Source organism: Geospiza fortis, unplaced genomic scaffold, assembly GCF_000277835.1.
Source record: "Geospiza fortis unplaced genomic scaffold, GeoFor_1.0 scaffold98, whole genome shotgun sequence".
Taxonomy (NCBI): domain Eukaryota; kingdom Metazoa; phylum Chordata; class Aves; order Passeriformes; family Thraupidae; genus Geospiza; species Geospiza fortis.
In genome coordinates, this window is record NW_005054306.1 from 6537426 (window position 1) to 6554734 (window position 17309).

Sequence of the window (17309 nt, forward strand, 5' to 3'; positions counted from 1 at the left end):
GAGCTGAAGTTTACTTTCCTCCCCATAGCACCTAAGCAGTACAACTCTATTTTTATAGTAAGCTCTTAAAACGTCTGTCTATGTTGCCTTTTTTCCCCATACTGACATGAATGTAGCCTTTTACATTTAACCACTCCTTTGCCTTTCTTCCTGTCAACTGAGCTGCAATGAACGCAAGCATGTGAGATTGGCTGCTGCTGAAACATGGCTGGTAAAGAGAGAGGGGCAAACCTGTTTTATCTTAGACACTAGAAACATAAATCATCAGTTTTTCAAGTATGGTTTTAACTTTTTTGTTTTTGCAAAGGACCAAGCACTAAGGTTGGGCAGATAATGGGGTTTTTGCTTTGACAGCCAACCAGAAAAATGTGGGAAGGGTAAAAGCTGAGAGGTTGGTTTTTTTTCAATGAGTCTTCTTTTTTCTCCCCAAAGTGACAATTGTACAGTATTGCTCCATTTATTAAGAAAATATTCCACTTGATCAAAAAAAATACTTTGTTTTGGAGACTTTATAAGAAAATTATTTAAGATTTGGTCTGGTTTATAAAATAAATGTTGGTGGTCTCATTCCCCTTGAAAGGTGTTCTCCCTCTTGATAGGTATGCCTTGTCTAGCCACAGAAGAATATTTCTCTTTCTTGCCTGGTGGGAGGTTTAAAGCTGTATTTTCTTCCCTCAGAAGTGGGTCAGGACAATAGGGAAGAGTGCCAAGGCATTGCCCTTGGCATTCGGAAGACTATACAACTGCACAAGCTATCAAGAAGTCACTTGGCCCCCTTTGCGTGCCTCGTTTGCATCCACAGTTGACATCTTGTGTGCATTAAACTCAACCATGCTCACAGCTGGGTGCCATATCTGAGGTAGATGGCATCAAAATGCATTACAGGGCTGTCTTAGAACTAATTTTCAGCTCTAAGTCATTAGAAGAGAGTTCTCACTCATTTCATTTGCATGCAGCTAGTGAGATTGAGAATTTCAGTACTGAGGAGCAGGTACTGGCATCCTTCCTTCAATCTCCTCCTCCAGGAGTTATTCTGCAGTGATTTATCATGGGAAAGTTTGGAGCATTAAAAATCAGGATGTGGATTACTTGTGTAATGCATGTGTCAGGATGTGCTTAATTCTTCATTTTGCATGCACTGATACCATGTTAGTTGTTGATCTAGAGGCCAAAAATCAGATCCCACACTGCTTGGAAGGGTATTCTATATCTCAGATGAAAGAAGGTTATTTTCCTATTTACTTCAATTTGTTTTTAAGAACTGGATACATAGTGAAGGAAAGATGAGTCTAAATATCCCACAGGTCATGATCAAGGAACTCACTTGAGCAGCAGAGTTTGATTTAAATCCTGCCTTGAACTGGCCATATAGTGGTTTTTCCCCCTTGTATTTCTGAGAGAAATGCTAACAGAATCGTAGAAACAGAATTGTTTGTGTTGGAAGGGACATTAGAGATCCTCCAGTTCCAAAACCCCTGCTCTGGGCAGGGACAACTTGGACTAGACAACGTTGCTGAAAGCCCCATCCAGCCAAGCCTTGAACAATTCCAGATTTGGGGCATCCACAACTTCTCTGGACAACCTGTGCCAGTGCCTCACCACCCTCACAGTCAAGAGTTTCTTCATAACTCTTAATCTCCTTTTTTAGTTTAAAACCTTTCCCCTATGTCTTATCATTATCTGCCTATAATGCAAAACCCCTCTTTTTCCTATGTCCCCCTTTAGGCACTAGAAGGTTTCTGTAATGTCTCCCTGGAGACTTCCAGGCTGAACAACCCCATCTCTCTCAGCCTGTCTGCATAGGAGAGATGCTCCAACCATCTGAATGTCATTCTGGCTTCCTCTGGACTTGCTCCAGCAGGTCCATGTCCTTCTTTTGCTGAGGAGCCCAGAGCAGTTTGCATCACTCCAGGTGGGGGTCTCACCAGGACAGAGTGGAGGAGTAGAATCCCCTCCCTCACCCGCCTGGCCACGCTGCTTTTGATGAGCATAGAACAATTGGCTTCCTGGGCTGCAGTGGCACATCACTGGGTCATGTCCAGCTTTTCATCCACCTGAACCCCAAAATCCACCTCTTTAGGGCTGTTCTCAGTGAATTCTTCTACCAGTCTGTCTCATGTCTGGGACTGCCCCAGCCCAGGTGACCCTGCTTTCAGTAAGGAAGTAGTTATTTGGTAGTGAATAGTGAGAAATTAAAGAAACACATTTCTGCTAAGAGAAGAGGCAGTGGTAGCAGCCGGAATGTTGTCAAGAAATTGAGAGGTTGTAGTGATCTTGGCTTTGTTGATGATACTGGTTTTTACTTTGCAGCCAAAATTTTATGCAAATGGTATACTTACTTAGAGCTTGGACTTGCATGTAATGAAGATGCTGTGTATACATAGAACAAATGCAGTGCATGCATGATGGTTCTTGGTGCCATCAACTGACCAGTGGAAAACAGGGTCTTAATCCCCTTCTTCATATTCACTGTTCATTGCAGAAGGTGGCAAATCTAAAACAGATAAACCACATCACACCATGCTAAAATTCTCAACACATGGTTGGAAATAAGTAGTATGGTAGGAAAATAAGTAGTATGGTAGGAAAACCATACTACTTATCCATAACTCTAGTCTTGTCCATGATCTCTTTATTTCTCCAATTTCTTCATGGAGGATTTATATCAAACTCTAAATGTAACAAAAATAGTTTATAGGACACAGATGAACACAAATTTAAAGAACATCCCAGGCATGTATTTATCCTGTGCCATTCACAGGATTTGTCCAGACAGCAGATTTTTGTGCAGAACAATGCATATGGCTTTGGATGTTTATGGAGTTTGATCATGAGGTAGCAAACCTGTTCAGCACTTTTTCCTCTTTCATAACCTTCTCAAGTTTCCAGATAGGCACCTCTTCCAAATATACCTATACCTACAGATACGGGTATATAAGTGCAAAAAGGTACTGTAGGGGTGCCTTTATCTTTTAGAATTTAAAATGTATTTTAGAATTTTTAAACAGTTGCCTTTGCTCAAAGTTCATGTGTCTGCAACTAAGTATCTGTTCTGTATAAAAAAAATCCATTATAGATATTTTTATTTACTTTGGATTTGTTTGTTTGCTTTTGTAAGATCTGTTGCCTTTAAAGGCTGACAAGGCTAATGCAGCCTTGAGGTAGAGGTTACTTGCTGTCATCAGACACAGTTAATTGTGAAGCTGAAGTTCATATTCTCTGATGTTCAGTTTTAGTCTTGAGTAGCTTAGAAAATAGCTTGTTGTACAGGGCAAAGTGTGGGCTTGTTTTTATCTATCTTTGTATAAATACATACCACTTTTCTTAGTAGTTAACAGTTAGCCCTGAAAACACTTTATTCACTTGCATTCAGTGCACGCCTGTGGCTCTGTGCTTTCCCCCAGTTTATCAGCCAGGCTATTTACCAAGTCTAACACTGGGAGATGCATTTGAAAAATGAGAACATCATTTAGATACAAATCCATGTAATGTTTGCTACTTGATCATTCTTCTTGTGAATCATTTTCCACATGTTTGGTGTACATTGCTTGGTTCCATTGAAACTAAGTTAAGGGGAGTAGCACTGATTTATAGCAGCTAAAGAGTTGTTTCTTCAAAAGAGCTTCACCTTAAGAACAGATATTGACTGTGAGTTTATGTATTTAGAAATTAAGATCTTTAAATCATCATATTTAATTTTTCCTATTACTTGTGTGAATCTCCTCTGTGAAATTTTATACAAGATTTAACTGTACAGAAGTGCAATTTGAGGGGTGTTATGACAAAATTGCTTGTCTAACCCAAATTGCGTAACTGTGTCAGTATGTATGATAAGGGTGCCTAACATAAGGGGTTTTACACTGAAAGGCTGTGGGGTTTGTTTTGGGGTTTTTTGGTGTTTTTTTTTTTTCTTTCATGAAGAGATCAGGAGCCTAAATGCTGTTATTACTTCTCAATTTATCACTTCCCATGTAGAAGACTGCTTTCTATTTTGTCAGAAGCCATGTCATGGAAACTATTATATACTCTTACACCGTAGAATTTGATGTGGTATTCCGTTAGAAACTAAACATGAAGTTAGCATACACCTTAACAGTGAAGGTTGCAATAAATCAGTTCCACTGGCAAATCCCATTTTAAATTTAGTCAGGTAAAGATCAGGTTTAGGCACAATAGGTTTAAGCAGAATCTAATTAGGAGCTTGTGTGTTGTTAAAAAGATACTGAACTTTGAATTAAATATTTTAAATTAGCTCAAATTCTTTCATTGGACTTTTCTTCCACCCTAATGTATAGTTTAGCCTCAAACTCTTTGTAATTGTTCCAAGCTGATGCCTTTAAAGTGAAATTTCCTGTACCTATTTGAACTCTGATTTCTGAATATGCAAAGGTTTAATGAGACTAAAAATACCTTGGAAATTAGAATTCATTATATAGCTTATCAAAGGAATTTTTCTGTGTCAAAGGATTCCTGACAGGAATCATGGTGCCAGAGTGTTGCATATAATTGGCATAGAATGTAACTTTAGTTTTATGTATAGGATCAACAACATTTTAATAGCTCTTTCAATTATAAGGAAAGATGAAGAAGAAGAAATAGAGAATTAATTGAAATTGACAAACAACCAGATAACTCAGATTGAAGTATTTAATTTAAATCTTTGAGACAAAATTTAATTTAAAAAAAGGAAAAAAGAATGTTTAACTTCACTGCAAGCAGAATATGGAAACAAAGCTGAGAGAAGGTGAACAGTTAAAACTGTTGGAAATTCATCTGATCAAAAAGCGTACAGATAGTTTCCTTACATGACAGTATGAATGTGCCAAACTTGAGTCCTTCCAATGTTTTAAATATGTTGAAATAAAAATTAAAGGTCTTTTTTTTTCACTTGCATATGATATCTTTTACCATCATTGCAGTGCCTTAGGCTGATGCTTGTAATTTTTACATGCTTTATTAATGCTTTTGGAATGCCAATAAATGCTTCTGCAGCAGATTTTTTTTGGTTTTATCTTACTCTTTGGGGATTTTTTTTCTCATCTGTTCACACTGCTGCTTACAGAAATGAAGATGAAATAATATTTGTTGAGTCATAAAGTAGTTGTAACTGGAATTTGTATGCCTTCAGGAGCACAGCATCATTTCTACTGATTGTAGTAGAACACTCATCTCAACAATTTTAATTTATTTCTGTAATAAAAAATAGATTGCAAAAAAAGTGAAAGAGGAGAACATGAAAGCATGAAAGCAATTGATGATTTTTCAGTTTATAGAAGTTTACTTTCACTATGTATTCCTTCACATTTTCTTTTCTGTAGAACCATGGGCTGCAAGTACTATAAGTACTGCAAAACTAAAGTCATTGATACACAATGTATGCTTAATTTAAGAGGAATATTTTCTCCATACCACCTATATTATGAATTTGCTTGGTAAAAATGTACTATTTTTCTAAGTTCAGTGTAATCATTGGACACAAGCCAGTAGTTCCTAGAAAATAATTTTTGAGCATTTTACCGCTTTTCTTTCTTATCATTAAAAAACCCCAGTGTTTATTAAGAATGTTAATTCAAGCTGTAGTAAAACTAAGTTTCCTCTTCTCTACTTCTGTCCTTGAATGCATTTGGGACATGAAAAAACAGTGTAGTGAGTTGTTTTATTATACTTGCAGTAAAGACAGCTTTAGTCTCATAGGCACTATTTATCATCAACTGACTCCTTTGGAAAAGAAAAAAGATTTGTTACAGGAGGTTGGAGGAGTATAAACCATGGCATATTACTTTATCAAAAATTATATTAATCTTTCTTCAGATGAATAGATTCTATTTCTGTACAATCAGTATTCTGCCTATCTTTCTCCTAGCAAAAACCCAGAATATTCCAAACCTTTTTCTAATATTTAGCAATTTAATCTTTATAAGAAAGTTTATGAGCTTTGAAGATTAATGCTGTCCATACTTAGGATAGGAAAAAATAGTTTAGAAGTTTGGTAAGTAGCTTACTACTGTGTTAAAATTCAACATGAATCATCTAACTTGGGAGACTTTAAGTCATATCACAGTCGAGAAATGGGGAAAACTAGCTTGGTGAAACTCAATTAATTGCTGTCTTTATTTTTTGACAGGCTAGTGAAGGATGCCCCCTGGGATGAAGTCCCTCTTGCTCACTCCTTGGTTGGTTTTGCCACTGCTTATGACTTCTTGTACAACTACCTTAGCAAGATTCAACAGGAGAGATTTCTTGAAGTAATTGCCAATGCCTCGGGATACATGTACGAAACATCATACAGACGTGGATGGGGCTTCCAGTACCTTCACAACCACCAGCCTACCAACTGTGTGGCCCTGCTGGCTGGAAGCCTGGTTCTGATGAATCAAGGTGTGTGCTAAGCCATAGGAATGTTTTTTCCTAAAGTCTATCAACTCAAATTAGCCACTTATGCAGCAAAGTTAAGGATTTGATAAAAATGCTTCTTAGGGTACAGCAGTACTGGGTTTGCTCTTTTGCTGCTTAGTAAAATTTAATTTACTGAATAGACCAAAAGTCTGTAGGCAGATGTACAAGTCATTATGAGTATGTATATAAGTTCAGTTTTCTAAGTGATTCTGAAATTCTTACCTTACAGTTTATAGGAGTTAAAAATCCCTTTGTGTACAGTTTGTCCAGTCCTGATTTCATGGACAGTGTCTTTCAGAGTAGATCATCAATGTAGAATGATGCTTGGTCTCCTTACACAAAGCATTGTGAAAGTCAGCAGTCAGAAACACCCAGTGCTCTGACCTGGGAGCCAGACAACAGGATAACCTGGAATTTCATCCAAGACTTCTGTCCTGTCACCTGGGGGAGCTGCAAAAGTGTAACTTTATCCACCCAAGTGCCACAGCTTAAGACCTTTCTTCCCAACAGCCCTTTCTATGGAGATACCCAAGGCTGTACTTTTTTTCCTCTGAACTCTGCTATTGCACTCCACAACAAACATTTGTGCCTGGTTTCCTCTTCTTTGCTTCGGGGGCATAAAACCATCCTTCCCATTTCCAAGGTGAATATCCTGGCCAGTAGCTTTTGCCTGCTTTGTCAAGGGGCTGTCCCTGTCCTGCTGGAGAATGCAAGTCACAGAGTGAGAGAGAAAGTAGGTGAGCAATCCTGACTTTAAACCCGAGGTACTTCAGCTGAGAGATGGAAGTCATGGAGCCAGCTCCTGCTTTTATAAGAATGAATCCATATTTCATCAGGTGATTATTTTATATGTGCTAGAAGTATTTTGAAAACCTGATTCCCAATGGAGTTACATACTGCAAGTCAGGGAAAAATCTAGTTTCTGGATGCTGATGGTGTTGCCAAGCTGCTCAGCCCTACCAAAACAAGGCTCATCTGCACATCACTGGGCCTTTCAAGTGCCCAAAGAAATGTGGCAAAAAACTGTGGCACCTACTGTGTTTGGAGGGTCATTTTTTGCTAAGTGCTTGTCAAAACAAACACACTGACTGATGTGTATATGTTGAAAAGCATCAAGAGCATGTGTGGAAGTTATTCCCTATCCTCCTGTCTTGCCTTCCACAAATTGAAGACTCAAGCCATGTTTATTCAGTGGGTTTGCTAAATTTCATATAATTCCATCCTTCCTTAAGCCTTTGTTGGTGCAGAAAGCTGGCAGTTTGCAAGATGATTCTGCTTTTCATTAAAGTACAGACCATAAGTATGCCTTGTGAAAAACAAGGAAAACATCACAAAGCTGTGCAGTATTTTTTTCTCTAAAGTGATGGTGTTTGGAGGGAGGAGGAAGGAAAAAAGCAGGAAACTAATGAATTATGGAGCAATTTAAAAATAGTAATATTTCAAATTAAAATAGGTCAAAACAGACTGTATATTTCTAAATTAAAATGCTGTTGTTTTGATATAGAGAAAGTTTATTTTTTTAATAGAAACTTAAATGAGGCTTTTCTGTTAGTCTAAAATGAAGAAAAAACAAACTGGAATTCCAATATGAAAGAAAATAATCTGAAGGGAAAAAAAAGGAGGGAGAAAAGGAATGAACATATTATGCTTCTGTATCAGATACATAGCAATTGCAGATAATCCCAGTGTAGACCTTTCTCACAGAAGGTTTAAATTCCAACTAGTAAGTTTAACCACAATTCAGCTATTGAAGCTTGAAGACACTAAACAGCCAATTTAAAAGAATGTAAATGTTTCCAAAGAAATGAAAAATGAAACTAATTGAAGTTAATTCTAGGCACGTGCATATAGCGAAATCTTTGCACTTAGACACTCAGATGTTCAAAATAGAAACTTGAGTAAGGCCTTGATAGATATAGATAGCTGGCTTATATACTACTAAATTTAGGTGAGATTTGTTCTGGTTTGTCATGTAGCCTGACAGGGTGTTGAGTCTTTTAATTTTTTCACTTCAATGTATTATTGTTCTTTTAGTGTACTACAAGTGTAGTGTTATAGCATAGATATACCTGAAGTAAACAGAACATTAATGCAGTACAATGGTAAAGGCACTGTGCTGAACCATGGCAAATCACATTCTTGCAGTAGTCAAAAACTAGCTTCCCTTTTATGTCACAAGGGAAAACAGGAGTGGAAACATTCAGGATTTTATTCTGGCAGACCACTGTGCTGCCAACTCCATGAAAAGTAATGAGTGTCTTAATAGCTGGGAGTGAAGTGGAAGTAAGCAGTATCACTGGCATTGTTGCTCAGGCCTTCCCCATCACAGTTTTCTCTTCAGCCAGGCATTTGAAGTACTGTGATAGACTCAGGTTGTCTGTTTTGCTTAGACACTGCTTTTTTTTTTTTTTTTTTTTTTTTTTTTTTTTTTTTTTTTGACTCTGTTAACTGAGCAGGATTTGGCAGCCTTGACTGGTGGTAGGATGCCTGAATTACTCATCACTCTGCTGAGCATAAATACAGTGTTGGTGGCAATGGGATGAAACACTCTGAGTAACAGGATTGACTGTAGCTCCTACTCCCTTAGCCTGGCACATGTGCTTCATTCAGCAGGCACTGCTTCACCATGTAGTGAGTGTAACATGTGCCAGCTGGGCTTTGCTATAGGGTGGAATAAAGTCTGGTTCAATCTGTGTCCTGACACTTTGAACTGGGAGAACACTAAGCTGCCATGTAGAAGCACAAGGCAGTTGATTTCTGTTTAGTCCTACCTCTCTTGCTACTCAGTCCAAAAAGCCTTTCCTCTGCTGGGTTCCATGTGCTGACTTCTGCAACACATAAGTGCAGTGCTAAGGCCCTCATGCTTGTGCTTAGTGAAAGCAGACTGGCACTGAGAAGGTTTCCTGTGACCTCTTCCCAGGTCTTGATTTGTGTAGAGCAGACCAAAACAGTAAAATCTCTGAAATGCTTTTCTTTAGAAAAACTGGAACTGCTCAGGGCTTGTATATGTGGAGACTGAGAATTTATCTGCTTGGAAGATTAATTTTATTCTGGAACTGAGGAATCTACTTTTGGAATTACCCATGCAAAACTCTTCCAAAATAGCTTTTATTTGGATAACCCCTTAGGTTGTACAACAAACTGAAAATATAAGTAGAACAGAGCAGGTCTTAAAATAGAGCATGAGTTAGCTCATCGTCATATCAGTACTGCAGCTCAAATGTGAACTTTTTTACTTTTTTAGTTTCTCTGGATCTCCTTACCATGCTGGTGGTCCTGCCAGTGAAAAATGACCCATCAGAATTGTTGCATTATTGGAGCCCTCTAGTGGGGCCATTGGTTTGTTTTCATACAGCTTTAATTTGAAGTGCAATAAATAGTCTTGGTTTGGCTCTTCCCTTTTTTGCATGTCCTGAATGTGTTCAGGAAATTTTCTTTTTAAGTTATAAAGCATAGCCCCATATTACTAGCAAAAAGTGTTTGATAGATTTTTCCCATGCTCATGGGACCTTGTTTTGCTGTATTTAAATACAGTATTTTATTTTTCATCATAGTACAGGGATGCTGCAGCAGTAGGCTGTATTATAGACCCCTGGACTGCAGATTCCATGCTTGGAAGGACCCCACTGTGGGAATACAGACAGCACCATCTATGAACTGTTGTGTTGTAATTAGTTTTGCCATTGTAATTTTCTTTCAGGCTACCTTCAGGAAGCTTACTTGTGGACCAAGCAAGTGTTGGCAATCATGGAGAAGTCAGTAGTCCTGCTGCAGGAGGTCACAGATGGCTCCCTCTATGAAGGGGTGGCTTATGGCAGCTACACAACCAGATCACTGTTTCAGTACATGTTTCTTGTCCAAAGGCATTTTGACATCAATCACTTCAGCCACCCCTGGCTCAAGCAGCACTTTGCATTTCTGTACAGGACTGTCCTACCAGGTAGGTCCTTCGGGTGAATGAAGATTAATCTCTTTATTTTTGAAGCAGCAATAAATTTCATACTTTAAATATGAGCCATTTTAAAATAGCACTCTTCTTGGATATTTTTCAAAATAACCATTTCCTTGGATTTCACCTTCAATAGTTATCAAAATAGTAACATCCTTGTTTATCACTGCTTATTAACGAGGGACACTTTCCACTAGCCCAAGTTGCTTAAAGCCCCATCCAAGCTAGCCATGGACACTGCCAGGAGTGGAGCATCCACAACTTCACAACCTGTTCACATGCCTCACTATCCCCACTGGAAAGAACTTCTTCCTCATATCTAAACTAGGTCTACCCTCTTTCAGTTTAAAGCTGTTACCCCTTGTGTTGCTTATTTGCAGGACACTTCATTATGAACTTACATTGCTCAAATTCCAGGTGAAAAAAAACTTAGATAACTCTCTTGGAACCCCAGATCTACCCTTGTATGTGAGGGGGGCTGAATGCAGCTTTGGTATGCCAGCACAGGCACATAAGGGATTGTGCTGACTCTATGTGAGACCTCAGGCATCCTTCAGGAAGAGGTTCCTAGGAGCAAAATGGACTCACATTGATGGTTTCAAGGTGAATCTGATCATTTTGTTCTTTGGGGGCACCTCTGGTTTATTCCTTTGCAGAGTATAGATTCACATAAAAACATGAAAACGGTAAAGGGAAAGTTACTTTTGCCAGACTTGAGTGAGGAGAGGAAGTGGATTGCATCTTACATTTTGTGTAGTACTTTGGCTGTCCATAGCCCAAAGCCAAAGAAGAAAGGTGAATATTCAAGTTAGCTGCAGCAGAAGGAAACCACTCCTGTGTAACCTATTTACGGCTCATTTACAAGCAGGTCTATAAACATCTGAAAAGGCTGCCTCTGTTTGCACTGCTTGGCTTCACTGGCATGCTCTTCAAAAGCATCTTTGTGTGCTTATTTGCTCTTTCTCCTTCTCGCTTTTCCCCAAGGTTTCCAGAGAACTGTGGCCATCGCAGATTCCAACTATAACTGGTTCTATGGGCCGGAGAGCCAGCTGGTGTTTCTCGACAAGTTTGTCATGCGCAATGGCAGCGGGAACTGGCTGGCAGAGCAGATCAGAAGGAACCGAGTGGTGGAGGGCCCAGGCACACCATCCAAAGGGCAGAGGTGGTGCACTCTCCACACTGAATTTCTCTGGTATGAAAGGGAATGAGTGGGCTCAAAAGGAACCTGGCAGCTGTTTGCTGTTAGTGTTAATTCATTATCTTTAGATGTGCAGTGTAGAGGCCAGGCTCAGGCTGTCCTTGTGCCACCCAAGGTCATGAGGCACAGAAGAACTTCTTCATTTAGCACAGGACAAGACAGGGAACACCCTGGTCTTGTCCTACATCTGATTTTATGGTTTCTTTCCACTGTCTATTGCTTTCATAGAATACAGGCCATTCCAAAGAAACTGAAAATTTCCCTGGATGTAGTCTTTGTTTAATTTGGTCTATTCTAATGGGGTTTAATCCTGTTGTCTTCTTTTATGATGAATTAGGTGAATATTTAAAGCATAAGTTTTCATTCAAAAGTTCTGTAAAATAGTATAAACTTTCTTTTAAAAGCTAAATAATCCAAGCAGTAAGGCTACTGTTTACAGGATTTGCACACTAATTAGCAAGTTATGCTTGGAAAAAATGCCATGCTAGACGGATATTTTCCCATGTAATTTACAGTTATGCTAACTTCTTATGTCAATCCTCTTAAAGTAAGAAATTAAAAGACTCAAAAAGCTTTAGATCTACATGTGAATTCCCTTAGTTTGTGGAGATAAAAAGTATATTTTTGAGGAGTGAATGTAGCTCTTTCTCTCTTGCAAGAAAAATCTTATTGAATATCTGTTGGTTTGCCCCTATGATGTGTACATTAGAGTGCATGTTTCGTAGGCTCCAAGCAGCCTTCATCTTGTTACTTCCAAAATGCAAAATATTTCTTCTTCAGCCTCATCCTATCACTGTTTCTCCTGTGTCTTCATGGAAATTCTGGGACTGTCTAGGGCCTGCCAGAAACTCCTGGTTAGTTGTAGGAATAAATCTGATTCTGGAACCATCTAACAGAAATGTTAGTGGGCTTAATATGGTTTTGTTTATTTTGGTTGCTTAAAAACAATGCCAGAAGGTTTTGGTTTGGATTTTTATTGTTTTAACTCCCACAGATAAAATTGTAATCATTTTAACCTTTTCTAGAATTAAAGCTTCTTTTTAAACAAAATGTCTTACGTCTTACAATTCATACAAGAAAAACCATGAAAACTTTTCTTCAGCCTAGTTTGGAGAAAGAAACTAACATACATTAACTGATACAAATAATAAACATTTAACTTTCAGAATGCCTGATCATTAATTTTTAATTTATTGCCTATTCTATTTTAAGACTACAGACTTCTGTAATTATCATTTTGGGAAAACAGATATTTCTCTTTGTTAAGTAGTCAGTAAATAGGCACAAATGCTGATGTCTAGGCAATGTCTGGTCTAATCTGTCTTTTTTAAAGATCTGTGTTATAGTCGTTAGTTTTATGACTATCTAGGACAAAACATGGCTAGTTTGAAATTAGTGGTACTCTTATTTTTGGACTACAGAAACACTGCTTGCTTTAAATGCAGAGCAGATGCTTTCAGCTATCGTTCTGTAAAAAGCACACAACAAATTTGCATAGGGATTAGTATGATGAATAATAATTACAGCTATATGATTAGGAAGCATAACTGTGGGCTTTATATTGTTGGCTTGGTCTTTGATGTAAATAGGGAATGGTTTTTTGAGTTTTTTACAACTGCTGATAGTGGAATCAGTCAAGGGATTTTTAACCCCATTTTTCTCATTTTTTTGCAGGTATGATGCAAGTTTGCGCTCTGTACCTCCACCAGACTATGGGGTTCCTAAGCTGCATTATTTTGAGGACTGGGGAGTGGTGACTTATGGAAGTGCTTTGCCAGCTGAAATCAACAGGCCTTTCCTTTCCTTCAAGTCAGGAAAGCTGGGAGGACGTGCAATATATGATATTGTTCATAAGAACAAGTACAAAGAGTGGATCAAGGGGTGGAGGAACTTTAATGCTGGCCACGAACACCCAGACCAGAACTCCTTCACTTTTGCTCCCAATGGCGTACCTTTCATAACAGAAGCTCTGTATGGGCCAAAATATACTTTTTTTAATAATGTCTTAATGTTTTCCCCTGCTGTGTCCAAGACCTGCTTCTCCCCATGGGAAGGGCAGATTACAGAAGACTGTTCCTCAAAATGGCTTAAATATAAACATGACTTGGCTGGCGACTGTAAGGGACGAGTGGTTGCCGCCATGGAGAGAAGTGGGGTGGTTTTTATCAGGGGAGAAGGAGTGGGTGCATACAATCCTAAACTGAAGCTGAGAAAATTGCAACGAAACCTCATACTTCTCCACCCCCAGCTTCTCTTGCTAGTGGACCAAATCCACCTAGAAGATGACAGCCCTCTGGAGGCAGCAACCAGTTTCTTCCACAATGTGGATGTGCCTTTTGAAGAAACGGTTGTTGATGATGTCCATGGGGCCTTTATTAGGCACCGTGATGGGATATATAAGATGTATTGGATGGACGACACTGGCCACAGTGAGAAAGCCACCATTGCCTCGAGGATGTATCCCCGGGGCTACCCCTACAATGGAACAAACTATGTGAATGTAACGACCCTGCTGCGGCACCCTGTCACGAGGGCCATCTACCTTTTCATTGGGCCCTCTGTGGACGTGCAGAGCTTCACCGTGCGTGGAGATTCCCCGCAGCTGGATGTTTTCGTGACCACTGGTGAGCACGCCTACGCCGTGTACCTGTGGCCCGTCGAGGATGGCTCCCGCTCTGCCTTTGCACAGGTTATTGCAGACCGCCAGAAAATTGTCTTTGACCGAGCCTCTGCCATCAGGAGCTCCGCAGTGCCGGAAGTGAAGGACTACATAGGCATCGTGGAGAGGAACCTGCAACATTTTAAGCCCGTCTTCCAGCAGCTTGAGAAGCAGATCCTGTCTCGTGTACGCAACACAGCCAGCTTTAGGAAGACTGCTGAGCGCCTGCTGAGGTTTTCAGATAAGAGGCAGACAGAGGAGGCCATTGACAGGATATTTGCAATCTCACAGAGGCAGCAGCAGCAGCGTGGCAGAGCAAAGAAAAACAGAAAGGTAGCCAAAGGCTACAAATTTGTTGATGCCGTTCCTGACATTTTTGCACAGATTGAGGTAAATGAAAGAAAAGTGCGACAAAAGGCACAGACTCAAGCACAAAAAGAGTTGCCTGTAGACGAAGATGAGGAAATGAAAGATCTTCTGGACTTTGCAGATATCACTTATGTGAAGCACAAAACTGGGGTGTCAATCAAAGGCCGATCAGGGCTGGCACAGATGGTGGCGACTGCTCGAAGTGCCCCATCAATATCAGCTTCTTATACTCGCCTCTTTCTAATTCTGAACATCGCTGTTTTTTTTGTCATGCTAGCAATGCAGCTTACGTATTTCCAGAAGGCCAAGAGACTGCATGTCCAAAGATGTCTGTATGCAATACTTTTAGTAGACAGCTGTATATTATTGTGGCTGTATTCTTCCTGTTCTCAGTCACAATGTTAGCAGACCTCTACTAGTTGACCAGTTTATGGTCATATATGTCTATGCAAAAACATTAACCCTAATAGGGCCAAAGTTTATATCTTCTTTTTTTTTTCTTTTTTTTTTTTTTTCTGAAACATTCCAAAAACATCTGGGGAAAGATTGTTTTCAGACCAGAAGGGATAAAATAATAGGGCAAGCAATTAATATCTCAGAAAAATCAGTACTTAATAAGTATTCCTCCTTTGTGTTTTGAGTTGGGCCTCACATCTGAGGGAATGTTATGCTTTGTTCATCAGAGTTCAGTAATGTAAAGTTGTAATTAATTTTTTGGTAAGAAGACCCCTCTTGATAGGTTTGTTTCTAAGGTCATTTTTTACACAGAATTTGATTTGCATGTAGTGAGTTTTCATTTCAGGCTGCTAGGGATGTCTCTGGACATTCTCCTAAGACGAGGACATTCAAACATATGAATACAAGGAAGATCTTAGCAGCAGACTTCATTTCTGTCTGCCAAACCAAAGAATGGCTCAATATGGGACTCCCTTGTATCATTATTGCAGACCCTTATATTGTCCCATCTCTTCCATGCTTTACAATCTGGCACAGTGGGGAAATGACAATCATGTCAGTGCTTGCCAAGCGAGGGGCACATCACTAGTAGGTAGTACTAGAAGGCAAATATGGGTTTAACTCAAAATAGAACAGAATGCAATTCTCAGGAAAATAAAACCATTTCTATTTTAGCCAAGTGTAGGCTGTAGAATGCTGAATTCTCTAGGGTCTTTTCTCCATTTTACAAGGCAGGGTTTCAAGAAAGTTTTCTATAGTTTGAAGCACATCTTAGTAGGGAAATAATGTCCTAAATCACTGCCCTTCCATATGTAATTTTAAAAATACAAAGAACCAAAGCAATCCTGTGGTAACCTCAGCAACTGCCAGTATGGAAAAGTATGTATTAAGGAAGTATTTAATGTATTTTTTCTTTCAAATGGCTAGAAAGAGGACAGTTAAAATTTTGTGAACAGCCTGTTCTCTATAAAGCACCAGCAAGGGTTCTGCAAGCTCTTGGTGGCCCCAGGTCAATTATTTGGGGATTAGTGGTAAATGAAATCATGTGGCTTATGACAAAAATAAGTTTGACATCTCCACATATATTCCCCTATGTTCATTAAACTAATTTCAAAAACTCATAGCTATTTGAGAGAATGGAAACTGTGGAATTGGGGCATACCTGTATGTCTTTACAGAAAAACAATTCTTCAGTACATTTGCTAAATAAAAGCTTTATAATTATCTCTATGGAAAAGTTGGTTTTCTTTTATTTAAATATTTTTTCAGATAATTACAATAATTCTGTTAATCAGTACTTGGTTCAAACCACAAACCTTTGCTTCTTCTTCTTTACACCATTTAGATGTATGTTATCTACATTACTCCTGTTAAGGCTTCTGCAACTCTGTGTTTGGAAATGTGATGAGCTTTCCTTGTCTAAACATCTTCAGTGAATAGGTCAGAATATTTTCACTAGGTTCTGAGTCAGTTCAGAGCACTGTATTCATGTAAATAAGCCTTACTGCAGTGTCCAATGCCTGGATTTATTCAGTGAAATTGGCTACATTTTATCTGAGCAAAGATTTAGGTACCCAGTTAATTTCTGATCCATGCATAGTCTCTGGATTATGAGAGCCTCCAGACAGTAACTCAGCTCACAAAAGACCTTGGAACACCTTCAAGACATACTTTCCCCTTTTCCCTGATTGCAAAGGACATGTGAGGTGCATAATTGTCTATTGCAACTCATTCACTTTGTTTCTTAAGGCAAAGGGAGCTGGGCCTGGGGGCTATCACCCATAGAGCTCCAGGTTGGTAGTGGTGTCTGCTGAAAGCAACTAAACTGTGACAGGCTGTGGATAACTGGAAATCTCTTTATTTCTGCCTTTGCACTGTGATGACATAAACACATGCAAAAATAGCTGTTGGCTTATGTTCAATTTTAAAGACACTGTTAGTTTTCCAATATTAGGCGATACTATTATTTGTCATGAAAGACCAAAATAATCAAGAGTTTATTAAATGTCTGTGCACATTTCCCTATGTCAATTTGCTATTGCTTTGAACAACCAGAAAGCCACCCTGTAGTCTAGAAGACTGTGTCTGCTGTGTAGTGTGGCTCTAAGTTCTAGCATGGGATTTGTGTAGCTGTCAAATGAAACTGCAGAGATTAGCAATTAAGGTATGGTTTTACACGTTAGCTCTCATTTACACTACGCTTCTCTGCACTGTTCCAGCACTGCCAAGGGAAAGAAGGTCTTAAACCAGCTTTTAAAGCAGACCAGCATTCAAACAAATAG

The 17309-nt window shown here is 39.1% G+C and overlaps 1 protein-coding gene across 1 annotated transcript in view; it reads left to right on the forward strand.

The window, feature by feature from the left end:
• DSE (dermatan sulfate epimerase) overlaps positions 1–16264 on the forward strand; it is a 34558-nt gene extending 18294 nt beyond the window's left edge. The window contains exons 3-6 of the mRNA XM_005418438.3: positions 6125–6378; positions 10097–10336; positions 11330–11537; positions 13218–16264. Of these exons, the coding sequence (XP_005418495.1) occupies positions 6125–6378; positions 10097–10336; positions 11330–11537; positions 13218–14976 (2461 nt within the window). The 3' untranslated portion in view covers positions 14977–16264. The remainder of the gene's footprint in view (positions 1–6124; positions 6379–10096; positions 10337–11329; positions 11538–13217) is intronic.
• Positions 16265–17309: the final 1045 nt, after the last annotated feature.